A 19,133-nucleotide genomic window follows, 5' to 3' on the forward strand; every position below is an offset into this window, starting at 1 on the left:
TAAAATCTACATTCGCTGTTTAAAAAAACCCCCAAAACAAACCGTAAAATAACAACCTTTCTTTACTTGGAGAAGCAGCATGTTTCACTGGACCCCTGCAGACCCATCGGACTGAGACTTTGGAGACCCGCGTTCTGCTTCCAGCTCAGATGCTCACCTGCTCTGTGACTTTGAGCTAGTCACACACACTCTTCTTTGTGTCAATGTTTTCCCCTCCTATCATTAGTGTGTCATCTCTCTTGTAAGCTCTTCAAGGCAGGGACGGTCTCTTATTGTGTGTTTGTACAGCACCTATCACAACCAGTCTCTGCTTTCAGTTGGGTCCTCTAGGTGCAACTGTAATACAACCAATAAATGTGTGCTCAGCTAAACCATGGTGTATTATAGTGAGGTATAGGCTCATTTTGACGTTTATAGGGGCTTCGCATTTGTGGCCTATCAACCACTGAAGTGGGACAGCACTTGAGTGGTGCCCTCTTCCATACGCTACTTTTTGTGAGGTTTTGAAGCTTTCAACGTATTGAGCTTTCAGGAGTTTTTAAAAAAATATAATTTTCGAATAGGACACTTCAGTTTTAAGAAATCAAAATATGATGTAGCGCAAACTAACCTCACTGGGCTTTACAACACACATCGCTGAGTTTCGGTTTAAAGCAGAAAATTGTCTCCTTTGTTTTTCTTTACCATTAGTCAATCATGCTGCAGCCTTGGCCGCTCTCCTTCAGGAAGTCATTAGAGGGGGTGAGTGGTTACGGGAAGCGCTCGAGCGTGTGGTTAATACGTTCTGGCAAGATCAACAACAATGAACATGCAAATTCAGGGTGAGCAAATAACAAAACTTTCGCCCTACCCCTCCATTCTTTCAGTTCAGAATTCTGTGGTACCCAGTGACCACAGAACAAGTTGCCTATCTGCTCTTTGAAGAGACTGATACAGAAAGGTTGCCATGGATTTAAGGGCATCGATCTTTGTTTTGGCGCAAAGTTTTTAAGTGTTTACATGTGTGCGAGCACTTGAAGTGCAGTGGATGAATTATGTGTGGTTACTGGAGCCCTGTTCTGAAACAGAGTATGGAAAAAATAGGCAAACAGAATACACTGGAGGAAAAAACTTTGGAAACACAATTCACACCCTCGCTTCTTGAACAATATAGGAATCAGTCCCACAGTCCTTATTTCAGAAAAAGAAAAACTACTGAGTGGAAAACATACTACTAACAAAAAGCATCAAGAGGATCTTCAACAAGCAAATGTTCCTGAAATTATGAAGGCAGATTGTCCTTTGGGGGAGGAGGGGAATGGTGCTAGGGCTAGCAAGAGCAAACCAACAAAACTCCGAAAGAAGTAAACCATACTGCAAGTCAGAAGAAGACTCCCTACTAAAGCGGACCATCTGGTTTCAACCTCAGAGAGATGTTATATCGAAACGTTTGTACTGAGCTCGTCACTGGAGCGTTTGAGGCTAAAATTTCCAGCTTGGTTGTCGACAGTTAGTCTCCTAAACCCATATTTAGGTGCCTAAATGGAAGTGGCCTGATTTTCAGAGTCACAGAGCTCTTCTACATAAGCATCCAACTATGTACGGTGCATAACAGCGATCAAGCCTGGAGAGCATGGATGTGAGAGTCACCTAGGCCAAAGCAAGGTTAAACAGAGTCTCCTGGCCAGCCACCAGTGTTTTTTAGTGCAGCTCTCTGGGTTATCAGGAAGCAAGGAGGTGCCCAGGCAGACACCAAAGCTGCAGACTATCCTAACAACCCAGGCTGTCTCCTTGACGGAGAGTGATGCTATGAAAGTGGCACGTGCTTCTCTGTTCTCAGATGTATTGCATCTGATTCAACCAGACGTGCTGCATCAGATTGCTGAACTGAGCCAGGCTTTCAGAGACGGTGGCATCTGATGTGGAGCTGGGTATCATCTGTGTGTCACTGGTATTCGACCAGCGATCCTTTGCAAAGTCCCCTAGTCTGGGAATTGAATGGGGAGGGGGAAGTGGATTTATCTCTGGGGTGGGGAGCTCCACAGGTGAAGGCTCTGGCAGCTGAGGAGCCCTTCTGCTCTCCTCCCCAAGCCAAAACTTCCACAGAAAACACTGCAGGATGGGGAGAAAAACTCTGTGAGTTTCCACTGGGGAAGAAAAAGGAACAGGCAGGGGTTTGGACCCCAGATAATGCAGATCTCAGCAAGGATCTGCTGGAGACCAGGGATATCTGTGCAGCACCCTAATGTCCCCCACAATTCCCGCTTTGGCCCCCTGAAGTGCTCCCTGTCAGCACAGCTCCAGTGGGCGAGCTGTCCATTGCCTCTTTAAAAAGCAGGTTCCACAGCCTAGAGGAGGTCAGTGGAACAGGGAACAGATTCAGTCTTAGATGAGTCCTCATACGGATACATTGGGGGTTGCAGGCCCCTCAGTTCTCCCCCCTCACACAGATGGCACAGGCCCCCACTTCCTGGAGGACTCACTGCAGGTGTGGCCCAAGGGAAATTAGCCACCTTCAGCATTATCTCCCCATTCTGCGTAGGAAGGTGCGGTCACTCATGCACACACCCTAGCTCTTATTAATCCTCCTGTACATATCAGGAATATTCAGGGTCTGATCCTGACCATCCAACTCTTCATGGGTTTCCCTCATTACTCTTCATAACATGAAGCCACAGTCACAAACCCACAGCACAGAGCCACAGACGAGGAAATGATCTTGGCTGAAATCCAGCAAACTTCTTACGCAGAATAGACTTGATCACTGTACAGTCATTTTTTAATATTGCACTTTGTGTGAGTTACCAACAAAGTCAATCACAAGATGAGAAATCCAGAGACTGTGCAAGGGAACTCCACTTGCTTGGAAGATGAGATTTTTACAAGGATGTTTTATCTTGGTCAGCTATTATCAATGAATGATGAACAAAATAGGTGAATAACCAAAGAGGAAATTCTTACGTGAATTTTTTGTTACTTATAATATCCTCCAATCCCACCCAAGGGAAGCCTTCATTCAGTCCACGTTTGTGCCTGGATCAGAGCAGAAATCAAAGATTGCGCTGGAACAGGTGCACATATGGTCTGGGAGGAAACTTTGGTTTCACGCGTTAAACTTGCTTTCCAGGGCCTGTCAGCCTCATTATCCCAGCCCAGAAGGAAACGTACATATGTTTGGGCACTGAGACATTAAAGGTATCATCAATCACTGATTTCCACTTGCTTGGATTAGATCCTTCTTTTAATGACCTTTCCATCTTTTGCTCTAAGATGCCTGCTACTTATATATCAACAAGCAAGACGTAAGAAGTCACTCCAGGGGCAACATCTATTTTGCTCAGGGCTCTCTTTAAAACTAACTGGAGAGTTATTACTCTCTAGATAACAGTGAGAAACAGAACTGAGATAACTCAGCGGTATCAGAGTGCATGTAACTTTTTCATGGCGCATTATATCAAATGTGTCACATAAGGCAAAATACATTATACAATTAACAAGAAAGGAGTAGAGCATTCACAGAACTAGACTTGCATTTTAAATGAAACATGGGAAACAAACTTGCTGATAAGATACAATTTGCCTGTAATTCCCATGCCATGGACTCTGTCAAGCTTTTTAAAGGCCAGGTAACAGGAATTTGAGAAGTTGGAAGCTTTAAGGCCTGAGAAAAGGAGTTACAATAAGAACCCAGGAAAGAGATTTGCGATTCTGTACAGAAAAGAGAGGCCAGATCCTCAAGATATCATAGGAAAGAGTGTCTTTCCTTTGGACTGCAATGTATTGGGGCTTGGCACAGTATTTATATTCATGCACTGCAGAGTGCCAAGCAAACTGTTGGCACTAGGCAAATAATAATGCCCCCATCCTTTTGTTCAAAGGTCATTGTTCTCAGAAGTTCTAAGAACTATTCCAAGATCTTGTGCTTGGCCTCTGAAGGGTCAAAAAAGCCTCCTACTCTGTGTTTTACCTGCATTTTGCCATATATTTAATGTTCTAGCAGTCTCGGATGATGACCCAGTACATGTTCATTTTAAGAACACTTTCACTGCAGATTTGACAAAACGCAAAGAAGGTACCAATGTCAGATTTCTAAAGATAGCTACAGCACTCAACCCAAGATTTAAGAATCTGAAGTGCCTTCCAAAATCTGATTGGGATGGGGTGCAAAGCATGCTTTCAGAAGCCTTAAAAGAGCAACACTCTGATACGGAAACTACAAAACCCAAACCGCCAAAAAAGAAAATCAACCTTCTGCCGGTGGCATCTGACTGAAATGATGAAAATGAACACGCGTTGGTCTGCACTGCTTTGGATTGTTATCGAGCAGAACCCGTCATCAGCATGGACGCCTGTCCTCTGGAATAGTGGTTGAAGCAGGAGGGGACAGATGAATCTTTACCACATCTTGCAACACCGGCAGCAACAGTGCCATGTGAATGCCTGGTCTCACTTTCAGGTGACATTGTAAACAAGAAGCGGGCAGCTTTATCTCCTGCAAATGTAAACAAGCTTGTTCATCTGAGCGATTGGCTGAACAAGAAGTAGGACTGAGTGGACTTGTAGGCTCTAAAGTTTTACATTGTTTTACTTGTATTAAGTGAATTGAAAAATACTACTTTTATTTTTACAGTGCAAAATATTTATAATAAAAAATAAATATAAAGTGAACAACTATCACTTTGTATTCTGGGTTGGAATTTAAATCAATATATTTGAAAATGTGGAAAACATCCAAAATATTTACATAAATAGCATTCTATTATTGTTTAACAGCGCAATTAATTTTTTTAATTGCGCGATTAATCATGATTAATTTTTTTAATTGCTTGCCAGTTCTAATTAAAACACAAATTGTCAACATCATGTCAAAATATACCAAGTGAATATCTTTAAATCAATAAACCACACCTGTTTTTACTATTCATTCACTAGCCCCTTTGTAACAAGCCTCATTCAGAGGCCTAAATCACTGGATTTTTAATCTAATAAATTCTCAAGCAACATTTTCCTTACTTTGCCTATCTATAAATTTTTATTATTAATCCATGAAAACATTTTATCATTGGTTCATGTGTGTATCAACATTTACCGATAAATAATCGAATCCTTCCAAGTCTAGAGATAAAGCATTATTTCTTCGGGCCTATTCCAGGTGCAAGCAGTAGCATCTCCCCTGTGAAATACAATAAGAGTGGTTCAAAGCAGGAAAGGAGCTATGAACTGTTCAAGTTGTGTGTAGCCTAACAATGACAAGCTCTCAGAGGCCTTTATGGAGGAATTTTTATTGGAACCTTTGTGCCAACTTGTGCATCTCTGCTATCGAGCTTTCTGGGGGCTTACCTCTAACAGGTTTAATAAGTCTTCAGAAACCCCTGATTTACAGTCTCTTTACCTTTTGCAGCAGGATGATGCAGGCAGTTGATATACACACACCCAAACATATACTTTGCAGGGCTTTATTGTAGCCAAATGCTGATTGCAATTCTAGCGGATGAACCCTTTCCAGGAAGTCACAGAGAGAAAGTAAAGACTCTGCTAAAACACTCCTTGGCATTTACTTTTCACGGGTTTCCCACTGTTCTTGCCTCCCATACCCCGTAACGACACAGCGGCATGGGATATATTGAACGAGGTACGGTAGAGCCCCCAAAAACCACCTTAACCCAACCACTAGAGAAGACCTTCTGCACAAGGGAACCCTCCGATGTCACGGCACCGCTGAAACTGCTCCCACACCACTCCTCGACTTTGCAAGGGGTCTGACTAGAGAATGGGAGCCTGGACAAGGCATCCTTACATTCCAGGAGTCTGGCTGTTGAATCGCCCCCCCAGGGACCATACCGGGTAGGACTTGCCAGGCTGGCTCTACCGAGTACGGCCTTGTCAAATCCAGGAATTGGTCTGGCTTCTTACAGCCTACCCTAAATCCCTCCCCAGGCTGCAATGGAAATACTATTTTCCCTTAGAAATATTTTGGTTTTCCAATTGCATCCCTCCAACATAAGGAATCTATTATTGACCACTACAGAGGGGCCTACAGAACATACTAGTCACACTGAAGCTCTCTGCAGCAAGAAAAAACTCTCACCACACAGCCACAGAGTCATGAAACATACAGACTGCATTTGATCAGTTAAAGGACTAGCGGATTAGGCAACAAGGCCCAGTCCTGCTAGATGCTGAATGCTCTCAGCTCCCATCAACTCACCTGACAGGAGACACTCAGCACCTCAAGAGGCTGGAACCGTTGATGTCATGGGACAGTTATGCAACGCCGAAGAATTTCATTAAAGGTCAGTCAGCACCATGTTATTGCACTTAGTAAACTTTAATAACTTAGACCGTGGCTGCCTGCACCAGAGTAATGGGTAAACCATGCTGGTCAGCTATTAAAGTCGTTATCATTCTAGGTTTATAAAGGAGAGTACAGGAAATTTAATTTGTAATAAAACTTGGATGGATATTTATAGCAGGTTGGGAACCTTCATCCCTATTTCCCAAATGCTTGCTACACGTACCTGAACCTATTCTAAAATTCACACTCCAGTGCTGTCGACTATATTTCATCTTTATTTCTGCACTGAACCTGTGCAAATCCTCCGTCGCCAGGACACCTGTTACACCTGAGTCAAAGCCATCTAAGAGATTCTGAGAGACAACTCCCACTCAAATTAAGGGAGAGTTGCGGCAGAGACTTTCAAAATAAATGGGGGTTTGGCTCTCCCTTGGGCTCCTTTGTGGGGCGGGGACGGACTGTGTGCCTCATGAGACACTCCAGTCCAGGGATGGCCAAACTTACTGACCCTCCAAGCGGCATACGACAGTCTTCAGAAGTTCAAGAGCCGGGGCACACCTGTCGGGGCATGGGACTTCTGCTCTGGGGGAGGCACCTGTTGGGGCTTGGGACTCCAGCCCCACTCCTCCTGAAGCCCTGACACCCTGCAGGTGCCTCCGATGGGGCTCAATCCCTAAGACCGCCCCCACCCTGGTGGGCAGAAGCCCCGAGTCCCACCACCCCGCTGCAGGACAGAAGCACTTTAACTGTAAAAGAGACACATGTGGGTCATGAGCCGCGGTTTGGCCACCCTTGCTCTAGTCAGTTTTTGAAAAACTTAACCTCTGCCAACTTACAATAAAAGAGTGCTAAAGCAATGCAATGAACAGCATGATATTTTCTATATCCACAGCTATTTTTAACAGCAGAGGGTTTCAAACTCACCTTTTTTTCAAACTGAGCTTTATTAACTGTGGATAGCATTTGTTCAGCACGGGTCTTGGTTCTACAACCCTTCCTCTGGCTAAACTCCCAGCGACTGAGCAGCTTTGGCTAGGAGAAGCATGCAAGACTGGTCCCCATAGCCATATTCTAAGCTACCATTTTAAACAGGTTTTTTTTAATAATCATTTTAATTGGAAATTAAAAGGTGTTCAGATTTTGCTTTGTATGGGCCCCAATTTCCTCGTTGGCCAAAAGGACGGCTGTGTAGATGCAAGATTTTTCAAGGGTGCTAAATGGAAGACTGTGGAGGGTGCTAGCTGCCTTTACCACACTGTCCCTTCAAACAAAACCAGTGATACAAAAGTCTCTGAAAAGATAACTGGGGAAAGGCAAAGTTGCAGTTAAATAAACGATGGCAGAATCGCAGAAGAGTGAGGGGTTTGGGTGGCTAGAAATCTTACGAGAAAAAGCTCTCAAAGATCTGTCTCTCTCTCAATGACTCTGACCTGAACAAAACTTGCATGCAGTAATTTACTGTTCTTCATACTCTGCCGGCACAATAACGTGCAGTGGGTACATGCAAGTTAGGGGAAAAATAGTCAAGGACAGAATAGTTAATGGATTTTTTTTTTTTAATTCCAAAGAGTCTCCTTTTGATTTTGGTTTGAGCAGTGGGTAAAGATATAACATGGCTACCGTTTTATCTGAACAGGTTTGCCCAGTCTAACCTGGCACAGGAAAACTGTTGCATATTGCAGAATTTAAAGGGCAGTAATTGCTTTTACACTTGCTTCCTGTATGGGGTTGGCTAGCGAATGCCAGGCCCAGCCCCAAAAAAAAAAAAAAAAAAAAAAAAATTCATGTCCAGAGCTTGGAAAGAAAACACCAAACTTGATTCAAAATTCCCAATTGGCAAGTACATACATACATGTGTGTGTTTCTTTGGTTTGCTCTCTGGTTACCCCCACTCTCTCAAATGTCTAGCATCTCATTATGCAGACAAATGATTCCAAGTTTTCTTCACATCTTTAACTGATTTGACAGCCATTCGTGTGTTCCTGGCAGTCTTGGATGCTGGCGACAGAAAATAACCACTCTGGATCACTTTAGTTTTATGAGAAAAAGAAATTTCTCAAGGTCCATGTGTGGGTTGATGGAAATTTAACAAATAACTTCAGTCTCTGCTTCCAAATTCAAATCTATTTGCACCAACTGACTGACCTGTGAACCACCTCTCTCTTGATTCATTTCAAAGGTTTCTTTACACAGGAATTTTCTCAGCAGGAAGTCACAGAACACACTTAGAGCAGAGAGAAGTTTTGTTACAAGCTTTTGAAAAGAGAGGCAAGAAAGCAAAAACACAGGCAATCTGCTATTAAACCTGATTAAAACAAAAATACCATCCACTTAAGAAACTTCCAATCCCATGTCCCACTTCGCTACGGCCTTTCCTCCGCAACTTGAAAAAAAAAATCATGGTTTGTACAGGTCAGAACTGGAGTAGGTTTTGGAGTGAAACAAATGTAAATAACTAGTTACACTGCAGTTTCATTTTTGCATCTTGTTACGAGTTCCTAAATCACAAGGGATGGGGGAAAGCTCTAGTGCGCACATCATTGATATTTGCAACAAAGGTCACCACCTCTGACAGTCAAGAGTCATCAGGGTCAGTTCAAGCAAATCTGAGGCCCCCCTGCAGAGCCGTGTGACTGGGTCCCTTAGTTCCAAGGGTTATGAGTCAAGTGTCCAACCTCCACCTTTCCCACAACCTGCCCCAGTTTCGTATGCTATGGGAGCTTGGAGGAGGAGAGCAGACGGGTGAGTTTCCTGGAGGAGGACAGAGCGGGTCTCTCAAATAGAAAGTAAGGGAGGGAAATCTGTGAAACTACACAGATGAGCCACAGTAAAGGGGGGGAGACTTCATGAGTCCCCAGAAGGCTTAAGTTATCGCCACCACAGAGCTCTGAGTAGAGCACAAGGTAGCTCACACGTCACACTACACCGCACAAAAGCTGGACAGTAAACAGGAGAGCAGCATTTCAGCCTGGACCTGACCAGATAGGGCCTGTATGCCCTGGGGGGCTGCTGCAGTACTTTGCTCCAGGATGCTGACATTCCAGCAGAGCGTATGCACAATTAGTTACAAATTAATTGCTAGTTTACAGTACGTATTTTATAGATGCTACTTCCCCCTTTTCCCTTCCACAGTCTCGGAGATGGTGCACTAACTTCCACTTGGATTTCAGACTTCATTGTTAATGCCACTTTTCCACAGTAATATGAAAACCACCAGGGACCTCCTGTTTTAGTTAATTCCCTTCCTCTCCCTTATATATCTGCGATCTTGCTGATAGTCATTCCAGTCATTTTTCTAATAGCGTTTCTCCATCTGTCACCAGCAGGAAGACTCCATGGCACAGACTGCGAGACTGCTGTCATGTTTTCATCTATCTACCTAGGTACACCCATGCCAGAATATCTTCTTTGTCATAAATGTACCGAATCTTTGTTCAGCCCAGCACAGAGATCTTTACGTTTGCTTCGTCTTTCCCATCTGATCTCGGGCGCTGCCAAATAAGACTTCAAAGCTTTTCAGTCTACAAAAGCCAGCTTTCTTAAGAGCCCAAATTTCCATCTTTTAAAGTATAGCTGAGATTACACATGCATCAAACAGCCTTAACTTTGAGATAAGGTGGTCTTTAAAGCCGTGTTGAGGTTGTTCTTGGTGCCAATGTCCATGCTTATCCCTCTTTTAATTTATTTATACATTACTATACATAAAGAGAGATTGATTTCTCAAAATGGAGATTATCTTGTATGCTCAAAGCCTAATAATGAATAATGGCATGGTTTGTATAGCATATTTCAACGAGAAGGTTCTCAAGGCACTCGAGAGGCTCTACAAACATAACTCAAGCCTATAAACCCTTCCTCAGTTGAGCATTCTCAACACACAGTTGCATTAAAGTCAATAGGATTACTTGCATGAGTAAAGGCATCTCATGTGAATAAGGGTTCTCAGAATCAGGCTGACTTGCTTTGAGCTGGGAAGTCTCATTTAGATGCAACAAACATACCATGTGTATTTCCCAAACACACAGTGTGTATTTCCCAACACAAAAACACATCTGCAAACCTCACTGCTATTACTACTCCGGTTATACTTCTTTCAAGACATTAGGCCTAAAGCAAACATAGCTGGTGTCAGGTTTTTAAGTCTGGAGGTGAAGACCTTAACAACTCCATATTGTCTACATTTGGTATCAGTTCCAGGCTCCCTTGAACTTTAGTGTGGGAGAGAGGTTTTCCAAAGCTGAACACAATTGGGACCCAAAAACTCCAACGTGCCTCGGGCTAAGATCCAAGAACCGTGGGGTGTCCAAAATTCTGTTTTAGCTCTAAATGTTGTGCCCAGGCCCCATCTTTAATTTTAATAAAAGAAACATCAGTTGCTGATGGGTTCTTTTGCTTTCAAGACTCTTTGGCATCTCCATTCGGAACCGACAGCGGTGCAGCAATTGCTACATTTGACAGCGTAAGGCCTGGAGAGTGATATTTCAATAAGGTACGCAAAGAACTGGGTACAGCTCCTGCTTGAGGATTTCACACTGGGGTTCTCACCCAACATGCTGAAAATCATGTTTCAGAACCTTCAAAATCACTTTACAAAACATTTTTAAGGGACAAGCTTTCAAAGCTAATGACTTCCCTCCTTCCCCGCCCACCCCATTAAAATTGTAATAGCAGTGCTAAAATGTTAATATACATTCCTGGTCCTGTATCTGTTGATCTCGTTAAAGGCAGACACCAATAACAAGCTGAAAGATTCAATGAAACAGAACACCAAATATTTCCTCCTGCATTCTCCTTGGTTATAACCAGAGACCATCCTAAATTACAGAACATAAAAAAATATAATACCAGTTATAGGAAGCAAGTGGGTTTTCTGCTAGGATTAAACATTTAGAATTAGCTTCTCTAGTAAAATTTAAAGAGATAATCTTCTTTTGCTAATATGATCTCAGAAGTCTGCAGAAGCATAAGTGCTTATAGTTCCACTTACCGCTCCAAGCATGATTCTGAAAATGAGCCATCGAAATCCCCAGATGACAATTTGGGAAGGCGGAGTGTAGTTAGGTAATCGGGAGAGAGTCCAGAGCGGGCACAGGAATATTCCTAAGAATCCCGTTTCCAGAAGCTGAGATTCCCATCCTAAAGTGGAAATAAGAGAAATGGTTTGCTTTTAATTACCCTTCAAGAAATTTTAAGCATGTGAGAAGCAGAATATAAAAATCCTCTGAAATTATTGATTTAACTTGATGATCCTTAGTTACTCAACTCTCTCTGAACACACCTCACATGCAGATGGAATTGAAGTTACATACAATTAAAACTGCACCTTAAAAACAATCAAATCACACTTCCGACTGAAAGTGGTACCAACTAACATTGTGTATGCCATCTACAACTGTAACTGAAAGGGATTAGAGAGAAAAAACTAGAGAATGGAGATTTTTGTTTGTTCCTACTACAGCCCCATGCACATTTTGTGGGTATTTAAGTTTTGCTGTTTTCCCTCTGTTGCTAAGCCTGTCAAAATTTCACCTTTTATGTGGGTTTTCACAAGTGAGAGAGAAATATTTTAAAAAAACATAGGAAAATATGATTACAAAACCATAGGAACTGGCAGTAAAACCCAAGAACAGCAGTAATCCTGGCCATAATTTCTCTCTTTAGATTTCAAATTGGCTGTGTCCCTTTAAAATATTAATTCACCAAGAAATGCTGTAGTCTCTAATTTTTTAGGGGGGGAAAAACACAAGAGGGTAAATGGCATGCTGAGGGTACTGCAGTAGCTGACTGCTGAAAATGAAAAGTCATATTACCAGAGTACTACAGTCTAGAGCAATCTCAGCTTCACAACAGAGAACCCTTTACAGTTTAGCAAATTTCTGTAAAATGTATGTCCAGGACTCCATGTTTCAAAGTCTAGTTCCTGGGGCCTCTCTGGAGATCAAAATTTGATTTTCATTTTATTTATTCATAATAGTTTAGGTTGCTAAATTCTTCTACGGACAAATTCTGATTCAAATATCCAAAGGTTTCTCAGCATTGTCCTGTCAACTGCTCGTCTCAAACGTTTGCAACATCTAGCTGATTAGAATAGAACAAACGATCGCACCTTTCCCCTCTAATACATATGCAAAGAAGGCACTCTGTTATTGAGATACACTGTACCCAGCGAAGGCTCAGCACTTTTATTCAGATTGCCCTCTACTGGATGGAGCAGAGATCACTTTTAGCTCTACTGATAGGGCCCCAAAGGCTTCATCTGAAAACTGGGGATGAGTAGAAGGCTGTGCATGAGCAAATTCCTTAATTAGGCGTCCACTTCAGGACTTTGGCTTTGCAGACACTATTTTAAAACTCATCGGAACGGCTGGCCTGAAATCTGCTTCTTGCTCACACTCTGCTATTGCTTAAAAGCCACAAAGTTTGCTAAACGCACGTAGAAGACTTTTCTTTCTGAATGCTACGCCCCTGACATCATGAGCCACATTCTCCCCAACAGGCATACATGGCAGAGGTCCCATTGACTTTAGTGGAGCTATGCCAGTGGACACCCACAGAGTACCCAGCCCTATATCTGGAAGAGAGTATGATCAAAAATTCCATTAAGGCTTAGGCATTATCAACTTTAGCATAAAACTATCAAGGTTTCTGAACCATAAGGCAAATCCTTCCTTAACCACAGCTCTATGAATAAAGGCTAAAGGGACCAATTCTTCCCGTGTGCCTGTTTTATACTTTACTGGCCTCAGTGGAATTATTCCAGATTTATACTAGTAGAACGGAGCTCAAAATCCATCCTTGTAACCACACCGTGAAGCTGTTACCCAAGTTATTTTATACATTGGAGACATTCCGGTAAGGCCTCCTTTATGCAAATCTGGATTTTGCATTCTGTTTTTGCCATGTACCCAGTATAACTATTGAAATGATTATTCAGAAGGAGCAACAACAACAGAGCCGTTACGTGTTGACAGATGAAGTCAAACTCTATTGGATCTTTTGCCATGAAGCAAAGGACGCTATGAAGCAACAGTGTATCTGTGCAAGAACCAAAGTAAGGTCTGCTCCAGTAGTTTTACCCTGAACCACAAATATATTGTAGTTTGCAAGTTTTTCCATGGCATATTGTTCTACCCAGAAGCTGCACAGAAGTATGCTAAATGACTGAGTCAAAGCAACTTTTTCTTCTACTTGTGTACCTATAACTGGTAAACACAACTATGGCGTTATGGAAATAAAGGTCTACATCCATTGAATGCCTGCCTCGAACGCATGCCTTGTTATGTACAATAAAACAACGGTCATCTCTTGAGATCACAAAGATGTACGGATCTGTACAGCAATGGACTTCTGTGGATGCCAGCTGCACAGCTGATCTGAGCTAATTTACTGATGTCAGTTTGGAGCTGTGTAAAGGGCAAAGACTGAGGAGCCCTGGGTATTATTCCTAGATCTGCTACTGACTTGCTGTCTGACTTTGAGGAAATCACTTAATCCCTGTGGGTATGTCTTGTTAGGCAAAACAGGTGTGTTTTTCGATAATGTTAACTCAATCAAGTTAGCTTGTCACAATTGAAAAGCTCGCTCTCCCACTCCAGGTGACAACATAGCCATCTGACATGGCTTCAAACATGTTACCCAGGGCCACCTGAGGGGGGGGGGGTGGCAAATGGGGCAGTTTTAACCCCAGGTGCCCCGTCCTTCAAAAAGGCCTACAAACTGACTGGTGCTGCGACCTGGCACCCGGGATCACAGCACCATTCAGTAAATTTGGCCCGGCAGCCCCTCTGTCATGAGAGAAGGGCGGCTGAGCCAAACCTGAGTGGGGTTGTGACCCTGCATGTCATGCCACCAGGCTCGGAGCCAGGCCCAGCATCGCAGGACAGGAGTTCACTGCTTGCTCACCCTCTAACCCCCCTCCCGTTTCCATCCACTACCCCTCAGTGACAGTTTTTTGGAAGAGGGAGAGGGGCTCACTTTCAGATTTTGCCCTGGGCCCCAAAAAACCTCTCTGCGTTCCGGATGTTAGCCTGCATGTTAATGAGTATTCAGAGGGGTTTTAAATCCTGTCTAGACAAGGCCTATGTGCCTTAATTTCCCCATCTTTAAAATGAAAGAACAATACTTACTCATCTATGAAACATCAATGGGTGAACAAGAGTGGAGGCTACTGTCTGCTGAAGACCCTCCAGTGTATCGGTAACATAAACCTCAGAATTATTATTATTACGCATTTATAGAGCAGTAACGCTCATCAGAATTGAGAGCCCACGGTTGTAGGTGATGTACAGACATGTGAGCTATTATAACTGTGGATATTCTTGTTGTTCGTTTTGAATAGTAGATGGGCTTGCAAGTTTTAAATCTAAAATCCCCAAGCCCTGACCATCCACATGCGTAAAGAGTTTCATTTAAAAAGCTTTGTAATTCCACCTCTGACATAACAGAATATGGACAAGCTAACCAGGCAAGTCAATGTGAGCAGCTGCTTTACAAGATTAATGAGGAAAACACATTTAGAGTTAAAGTTTGCCTGCATGGTTGCACCCCAGGTGACACATTGGACCCCTCGGGGAGGACCAGGCATAATCTGACTAGCTGCCCAGGGACGTGCAAGGGGAGAGCTAGGTGAGACTGCTGGCAATGCCAGCAACCCCATGAGGGTTTATTACAGGGCACAGGGAGAACAATGCAATGGAAGTGCCCATCGTGCAGACTGCGACAGGTATGCTAGGAAAGGCAGTGATTAATCCTGTGGCACAACTAGGATTGCTCTCAACAAACTTCTAGTGGCTAGTATGTCTCTCAAAGGTATAATACCTCCAGGCAGTGCCATTTGGGAAGAGGTCCAGATATACACACATATATCCACACATACACGACTAGAGGCTTCATTAAAGTTTTACAATACTGATAAATATGTCAAGAAAGAAGATATAGCACCAAGATCTGCTCGGAGTTACATTGGTGTGAATATGGAGTAATTCCCTTAAAGACAGTAATGTACTGGACTTATACCATTGTGAGCAGAAATTGATACATAATCTTTAGCAAGGCTTCTTTCCTTCACCTTTGGTTAGATAGGCAAATAAGGCACCTGTTGTTGAAAATAAGCTAATTATTTCTAGCTCTGGTGAGGCATCTGATAGCACATCTGGTCTAGGTGATTAAAATTCAGGATTTGGCAAAAGAGCAAAAACTTACGTTTAATTCACTTTCAAATAATCATAACAATAATCACAGAAACCACTTTTTGTTCCTAACCTGTAGTGATTTTTTTTAAATGATTGAGCGATGAATGACTATAAAAAAAAATCCCCTTCTATTTCCATATATCCTGTGGTTTTTGGGATAGATACTGAACTGCCAAAATAAGCGCTTCTGTTGAGAAGTGAAGTATATTGTTATAAAAGCAGCTGCACAGAAAAGCAATGGCTAATGCAGAATGTGAAAGGTTAATTGTTACTAAACCCAGCAACAAATAGCAGTTATGGGTCTAACTGGCACCAAAATGGTAGTATATCTCGTTAGCTTCAGCCTGCACAAGAATCCCACTGTAATCAGCGTTTTCATATGTTAATCACCACGCTCCCTTGCAGACATACACTATACATGTTGGATCTACGGGTAAGAGGGCATAAGACTTTACATTTCTAAATGGCCTTCAGATCCTTCTGTTGGCATTTTCCTCCATGCAGTAATATAACATTTTACCAGACAGCGTGGAAAGGAAGGTTACTTAGTGTAGTGGCCACTAAAATGCTAGAGGAAGATGCACTGAGCCAACAAATAAATCAATGTTATGTATTTCTTGTGTATCATATATTTGGTGATATATACAAAGGCACAAAGGAAGTGGAAGCCATCTTGGTGTGTGGCTAGCCCCAGAAGTGGGTCAATACACTCTGCACCTGTGTTTCTTGTTCCAAAGCTACAAGTTTGAATCCTGGCACCACCATCTGGGTACCATTCCAACAGTATAATCTGGTCTGAAACATGCCAGAAAGGGGGATGGCTCAGTAATGCAACCGGAGGCAGAGACATCTTATTGATGAACAAGAGCGGAGTAAACAACTCCCCCACCCTCCGCCCCCAGCTGTTGTTAGAAAACTCTTAAATTACCCATTGCTGACAACGGGCGCAGCTGAGCCGTCGATGAACACAGTTTAAGAACAAGTGCAGCCAAGGACAAACAGCGGTCAGCACCATTTCAGCAGCGTTCGTTAAAACCTGTTCAGCTTGCAGTGAAATTGTGTTCAGCTCCGGTTGACCTGCACCCACTGATAGCGATGGATAATTTTGCTAGTGCAGACAGAGCTTTAGTGTCATGCGGTACTTGCCGAGATCTGATATTAAGGTCAGAAGCACTGGCCCAGGAGGGAGTGATTTCTATAAACAAGATACCCACACTCACTGATTTATTAACTAACCCCTTCCTGATACCCTGAATGTCTACAGCTTGGTCACCTGGGCACAGATATCGGTTTTCTTGACCATCACACACAACCCCATAGATCTTCAGGTCCTCAATCCATTACCATCACCTTTCCAAGCTCCAGTCCTCCCCTAATGTCTATCCAATCCCCTTCACCAGCCTTAAACTGCTTACTATAGGTAAGTGGGTGTTGTAAGATGCGTGCAGTAAGGTTATGTCTCTGGTTCACACTGTGTTGTCTCCTCCATTCCTTAACATTACCAGCACTCTCCCCCCTGGTTTGGATCTTACCATCTCACTCATCTCTGGTGGAAGCTTTCTACTTCTTCCTCGTGACACTTCCACTTTAGCGTGAAGCAAGGTTCACCACGTGGTCCTCTTCTCACCTCCAATTAGCTTTCCCTACCAAGATGTTTCCCTGTTAGCTCCAGCCTTGCACCTCTGATCTTTAAGGATGGCACCCAAGTTTGCTCCCTTTTCTACCCTCTCTCCATATTGGATTTGTTCTTTCTTGGCCACTACATGACTCCATACCACCAAAATGCCCCAAAGGCTGAAGTCCTCTTGGTTAAAATAGAAATTTTATCCCAAGTCTTTGACTTCACTGGCTCTTGCCTCAACTTCGCTGTGAAAACCAGAAATCATCTTTGGACTCTGAATATTAATTTTTCTTTTACATTTTATTTTGCACTTCATACGCTCATAGCCACCTCCTGAATGCTGCTGGAAGTTGCCCTGATCTTGCCTCCCCTGAAGCTCTAGTTCATGGTCTAGTGCAGGGGTGGCCAACCTGGGGCTCCGGAGCCACATGCGGCTCTTCAGAAGTTAAGAAGCGGCTCCTTGTACAAGCACCGACTCCGGGGCTGGAGCGACAGGAGCCAACTGTCCAATGTGCTGGGGGGGGGGGGGGGAGCCTCACTGCTCAACCCCTGGCTCTGCCACAGGCCCTGCGCCCACTCCACCCGTTCCCACGCCCTCCCCTGAGCCTGCCGTACCCTCACTCCTCCCCCCCAAAGCCTCCTGCACGCCACAAAACAGCTGATCGGGAGGCGCTGGGAGCGGGGTGGGGGAGCTGATGGGGGGCTGCTGACATATTACTGTGGCTCTTTTGCAATGTCCATTGGTAAATTCTGGCTCCTTCTCAGGCTCAGGTTGGCCACCCCTGGTCTAATCCCTTCCGCTTCACCTGCTTCATTTCCCTCTTCTATGATCTTCCTGTATTCCTGCTTGTACTGCCCCCATTTACCTTCTCTCTCCAAGCCAGTAAGTCACTTACCCTGTTTAAACTTCAGCTTAAAACCAGAGATAATTCTGACCCTAAAAACCCAGACCTGAACCACCCTTATGCTTAGGGAAAGAACACATCCATATGTGACCTATATGGCTTGGGCTCATCCCTACTTATAACCTGCCCTTCCTCTTTAGTGTATAATTGGCTCTGCCCGTAACACATTTATGTATGTATAGAGTGGCATCAAAAACAGTGCAGTAGGGTAGGATTAGCCAAGACTTACGCACTTCATTCTTCACTTTTAGAAATCAGCAGCTAAGCCGTGCAGACATTGAAAACAATGAACATGCTCTTTTAAAGCTCACAACTGAAGCTATAAATACAGCGGAGTGTAAAAGGGGGAAGTTCTGTTCTATCTCAGACTCACTTACTGTAAACTGATAGCGCAAAACAAGATTATGCGATCCATCAACAGAACCCTCAAAATGGCTTCCATTTCTCCAAACTGCTGACTTTATGAGCAGTTGTTCACATCTGCATCTTAAAAGCCTCCATCAGACATGCTCAGAATTCAGATCCCTTGCCATCTTAAAAAGGGTATGAGGCTGTTACCAAATGGCCATTGAGCCATGTTGCCCGGAGTGTGATGCTGCTGTATTCAGAGAGTACCCAGCCTCTTCAGAGTTGCTTCCCTGACCTACATGGTCCACATGTGATGCCTACAAGAAATCAGCCAATTAATAAAGTCTAAGTAGGGGACCTGTTAGGGATAGTTGATCTTTAAAATGATTTTTAAATTATATCCTTCTCCCCCCGTCCTTATTTGTTTCTTGTCAGATTGTGGGCAATCTGAGACAAGAGCAGGGGAAATATTTTGAGTTGGGATCCACAAAGGCGTCTAAGGCTATGTCTATACTTAAAACACTATAGAGCCACCGCTGTAGCACTTCAGTGTAGACACTCATTACAGCAACAAGAAGGGTTCTCCCATTGCTGTAGTTAATCCACCTCCCCATGAGGTGGTAGCTAGGTCAATGGAAGAATTCTTCCATCAACGTAGCGCTGTCTATGCCGGGGATTAGGTCAATCTAACTATATATCTCAGGGGTGTGGATTTTTCACACCGCAAGAGACATAGCTAGACCAATGTAACTTTTCAGTGTAGACCCGTCCTAGGTGCTCAGCTCTCATTAAAT

At 43.4% G+C, this 19,133-nt stretch overlaps 1 protein-coding gene across 2 annotated transcripts in view; it reads right to left on the reverse strand.

Moving 5' to 3' along the window:
• LMF1 (lipase maturation factor 1) overlaps nucleotides 1-19,133 on the reverse strand; it is a 336,726-nt gene that overhangs the window by 227,635 nt on the left and 89,958 nt on the right. For both annotated transcript variants that reach the window (XM_048866655.2, XM_048866657.2), the window contains one exon: nucleotides 11,262-11,410. In XM_048866655.2, coding sequence (XP_048722612.2) covers nucleotides 11,262-11,410 — 149 coding nt within the window. The remainder of the gene's footprint in view (nucleotides 1-11,261; nucleotides 11,411-19,133) is intronic.

The sequence above is a fragment of the Caretta caretta genome, chromosome 10 (assembly GCF_965140235.1).
Source record: "Caretta caretta isolate rCarCar2 chromosome 10, rCarCar1.hap1, whole genome shotgun sequence".
Classification (NCBI taxonomy): Eukaryota; Metazoa; Chordata; order Testudines; family Cheloniidae; genus Caretta; species Caretta caretta.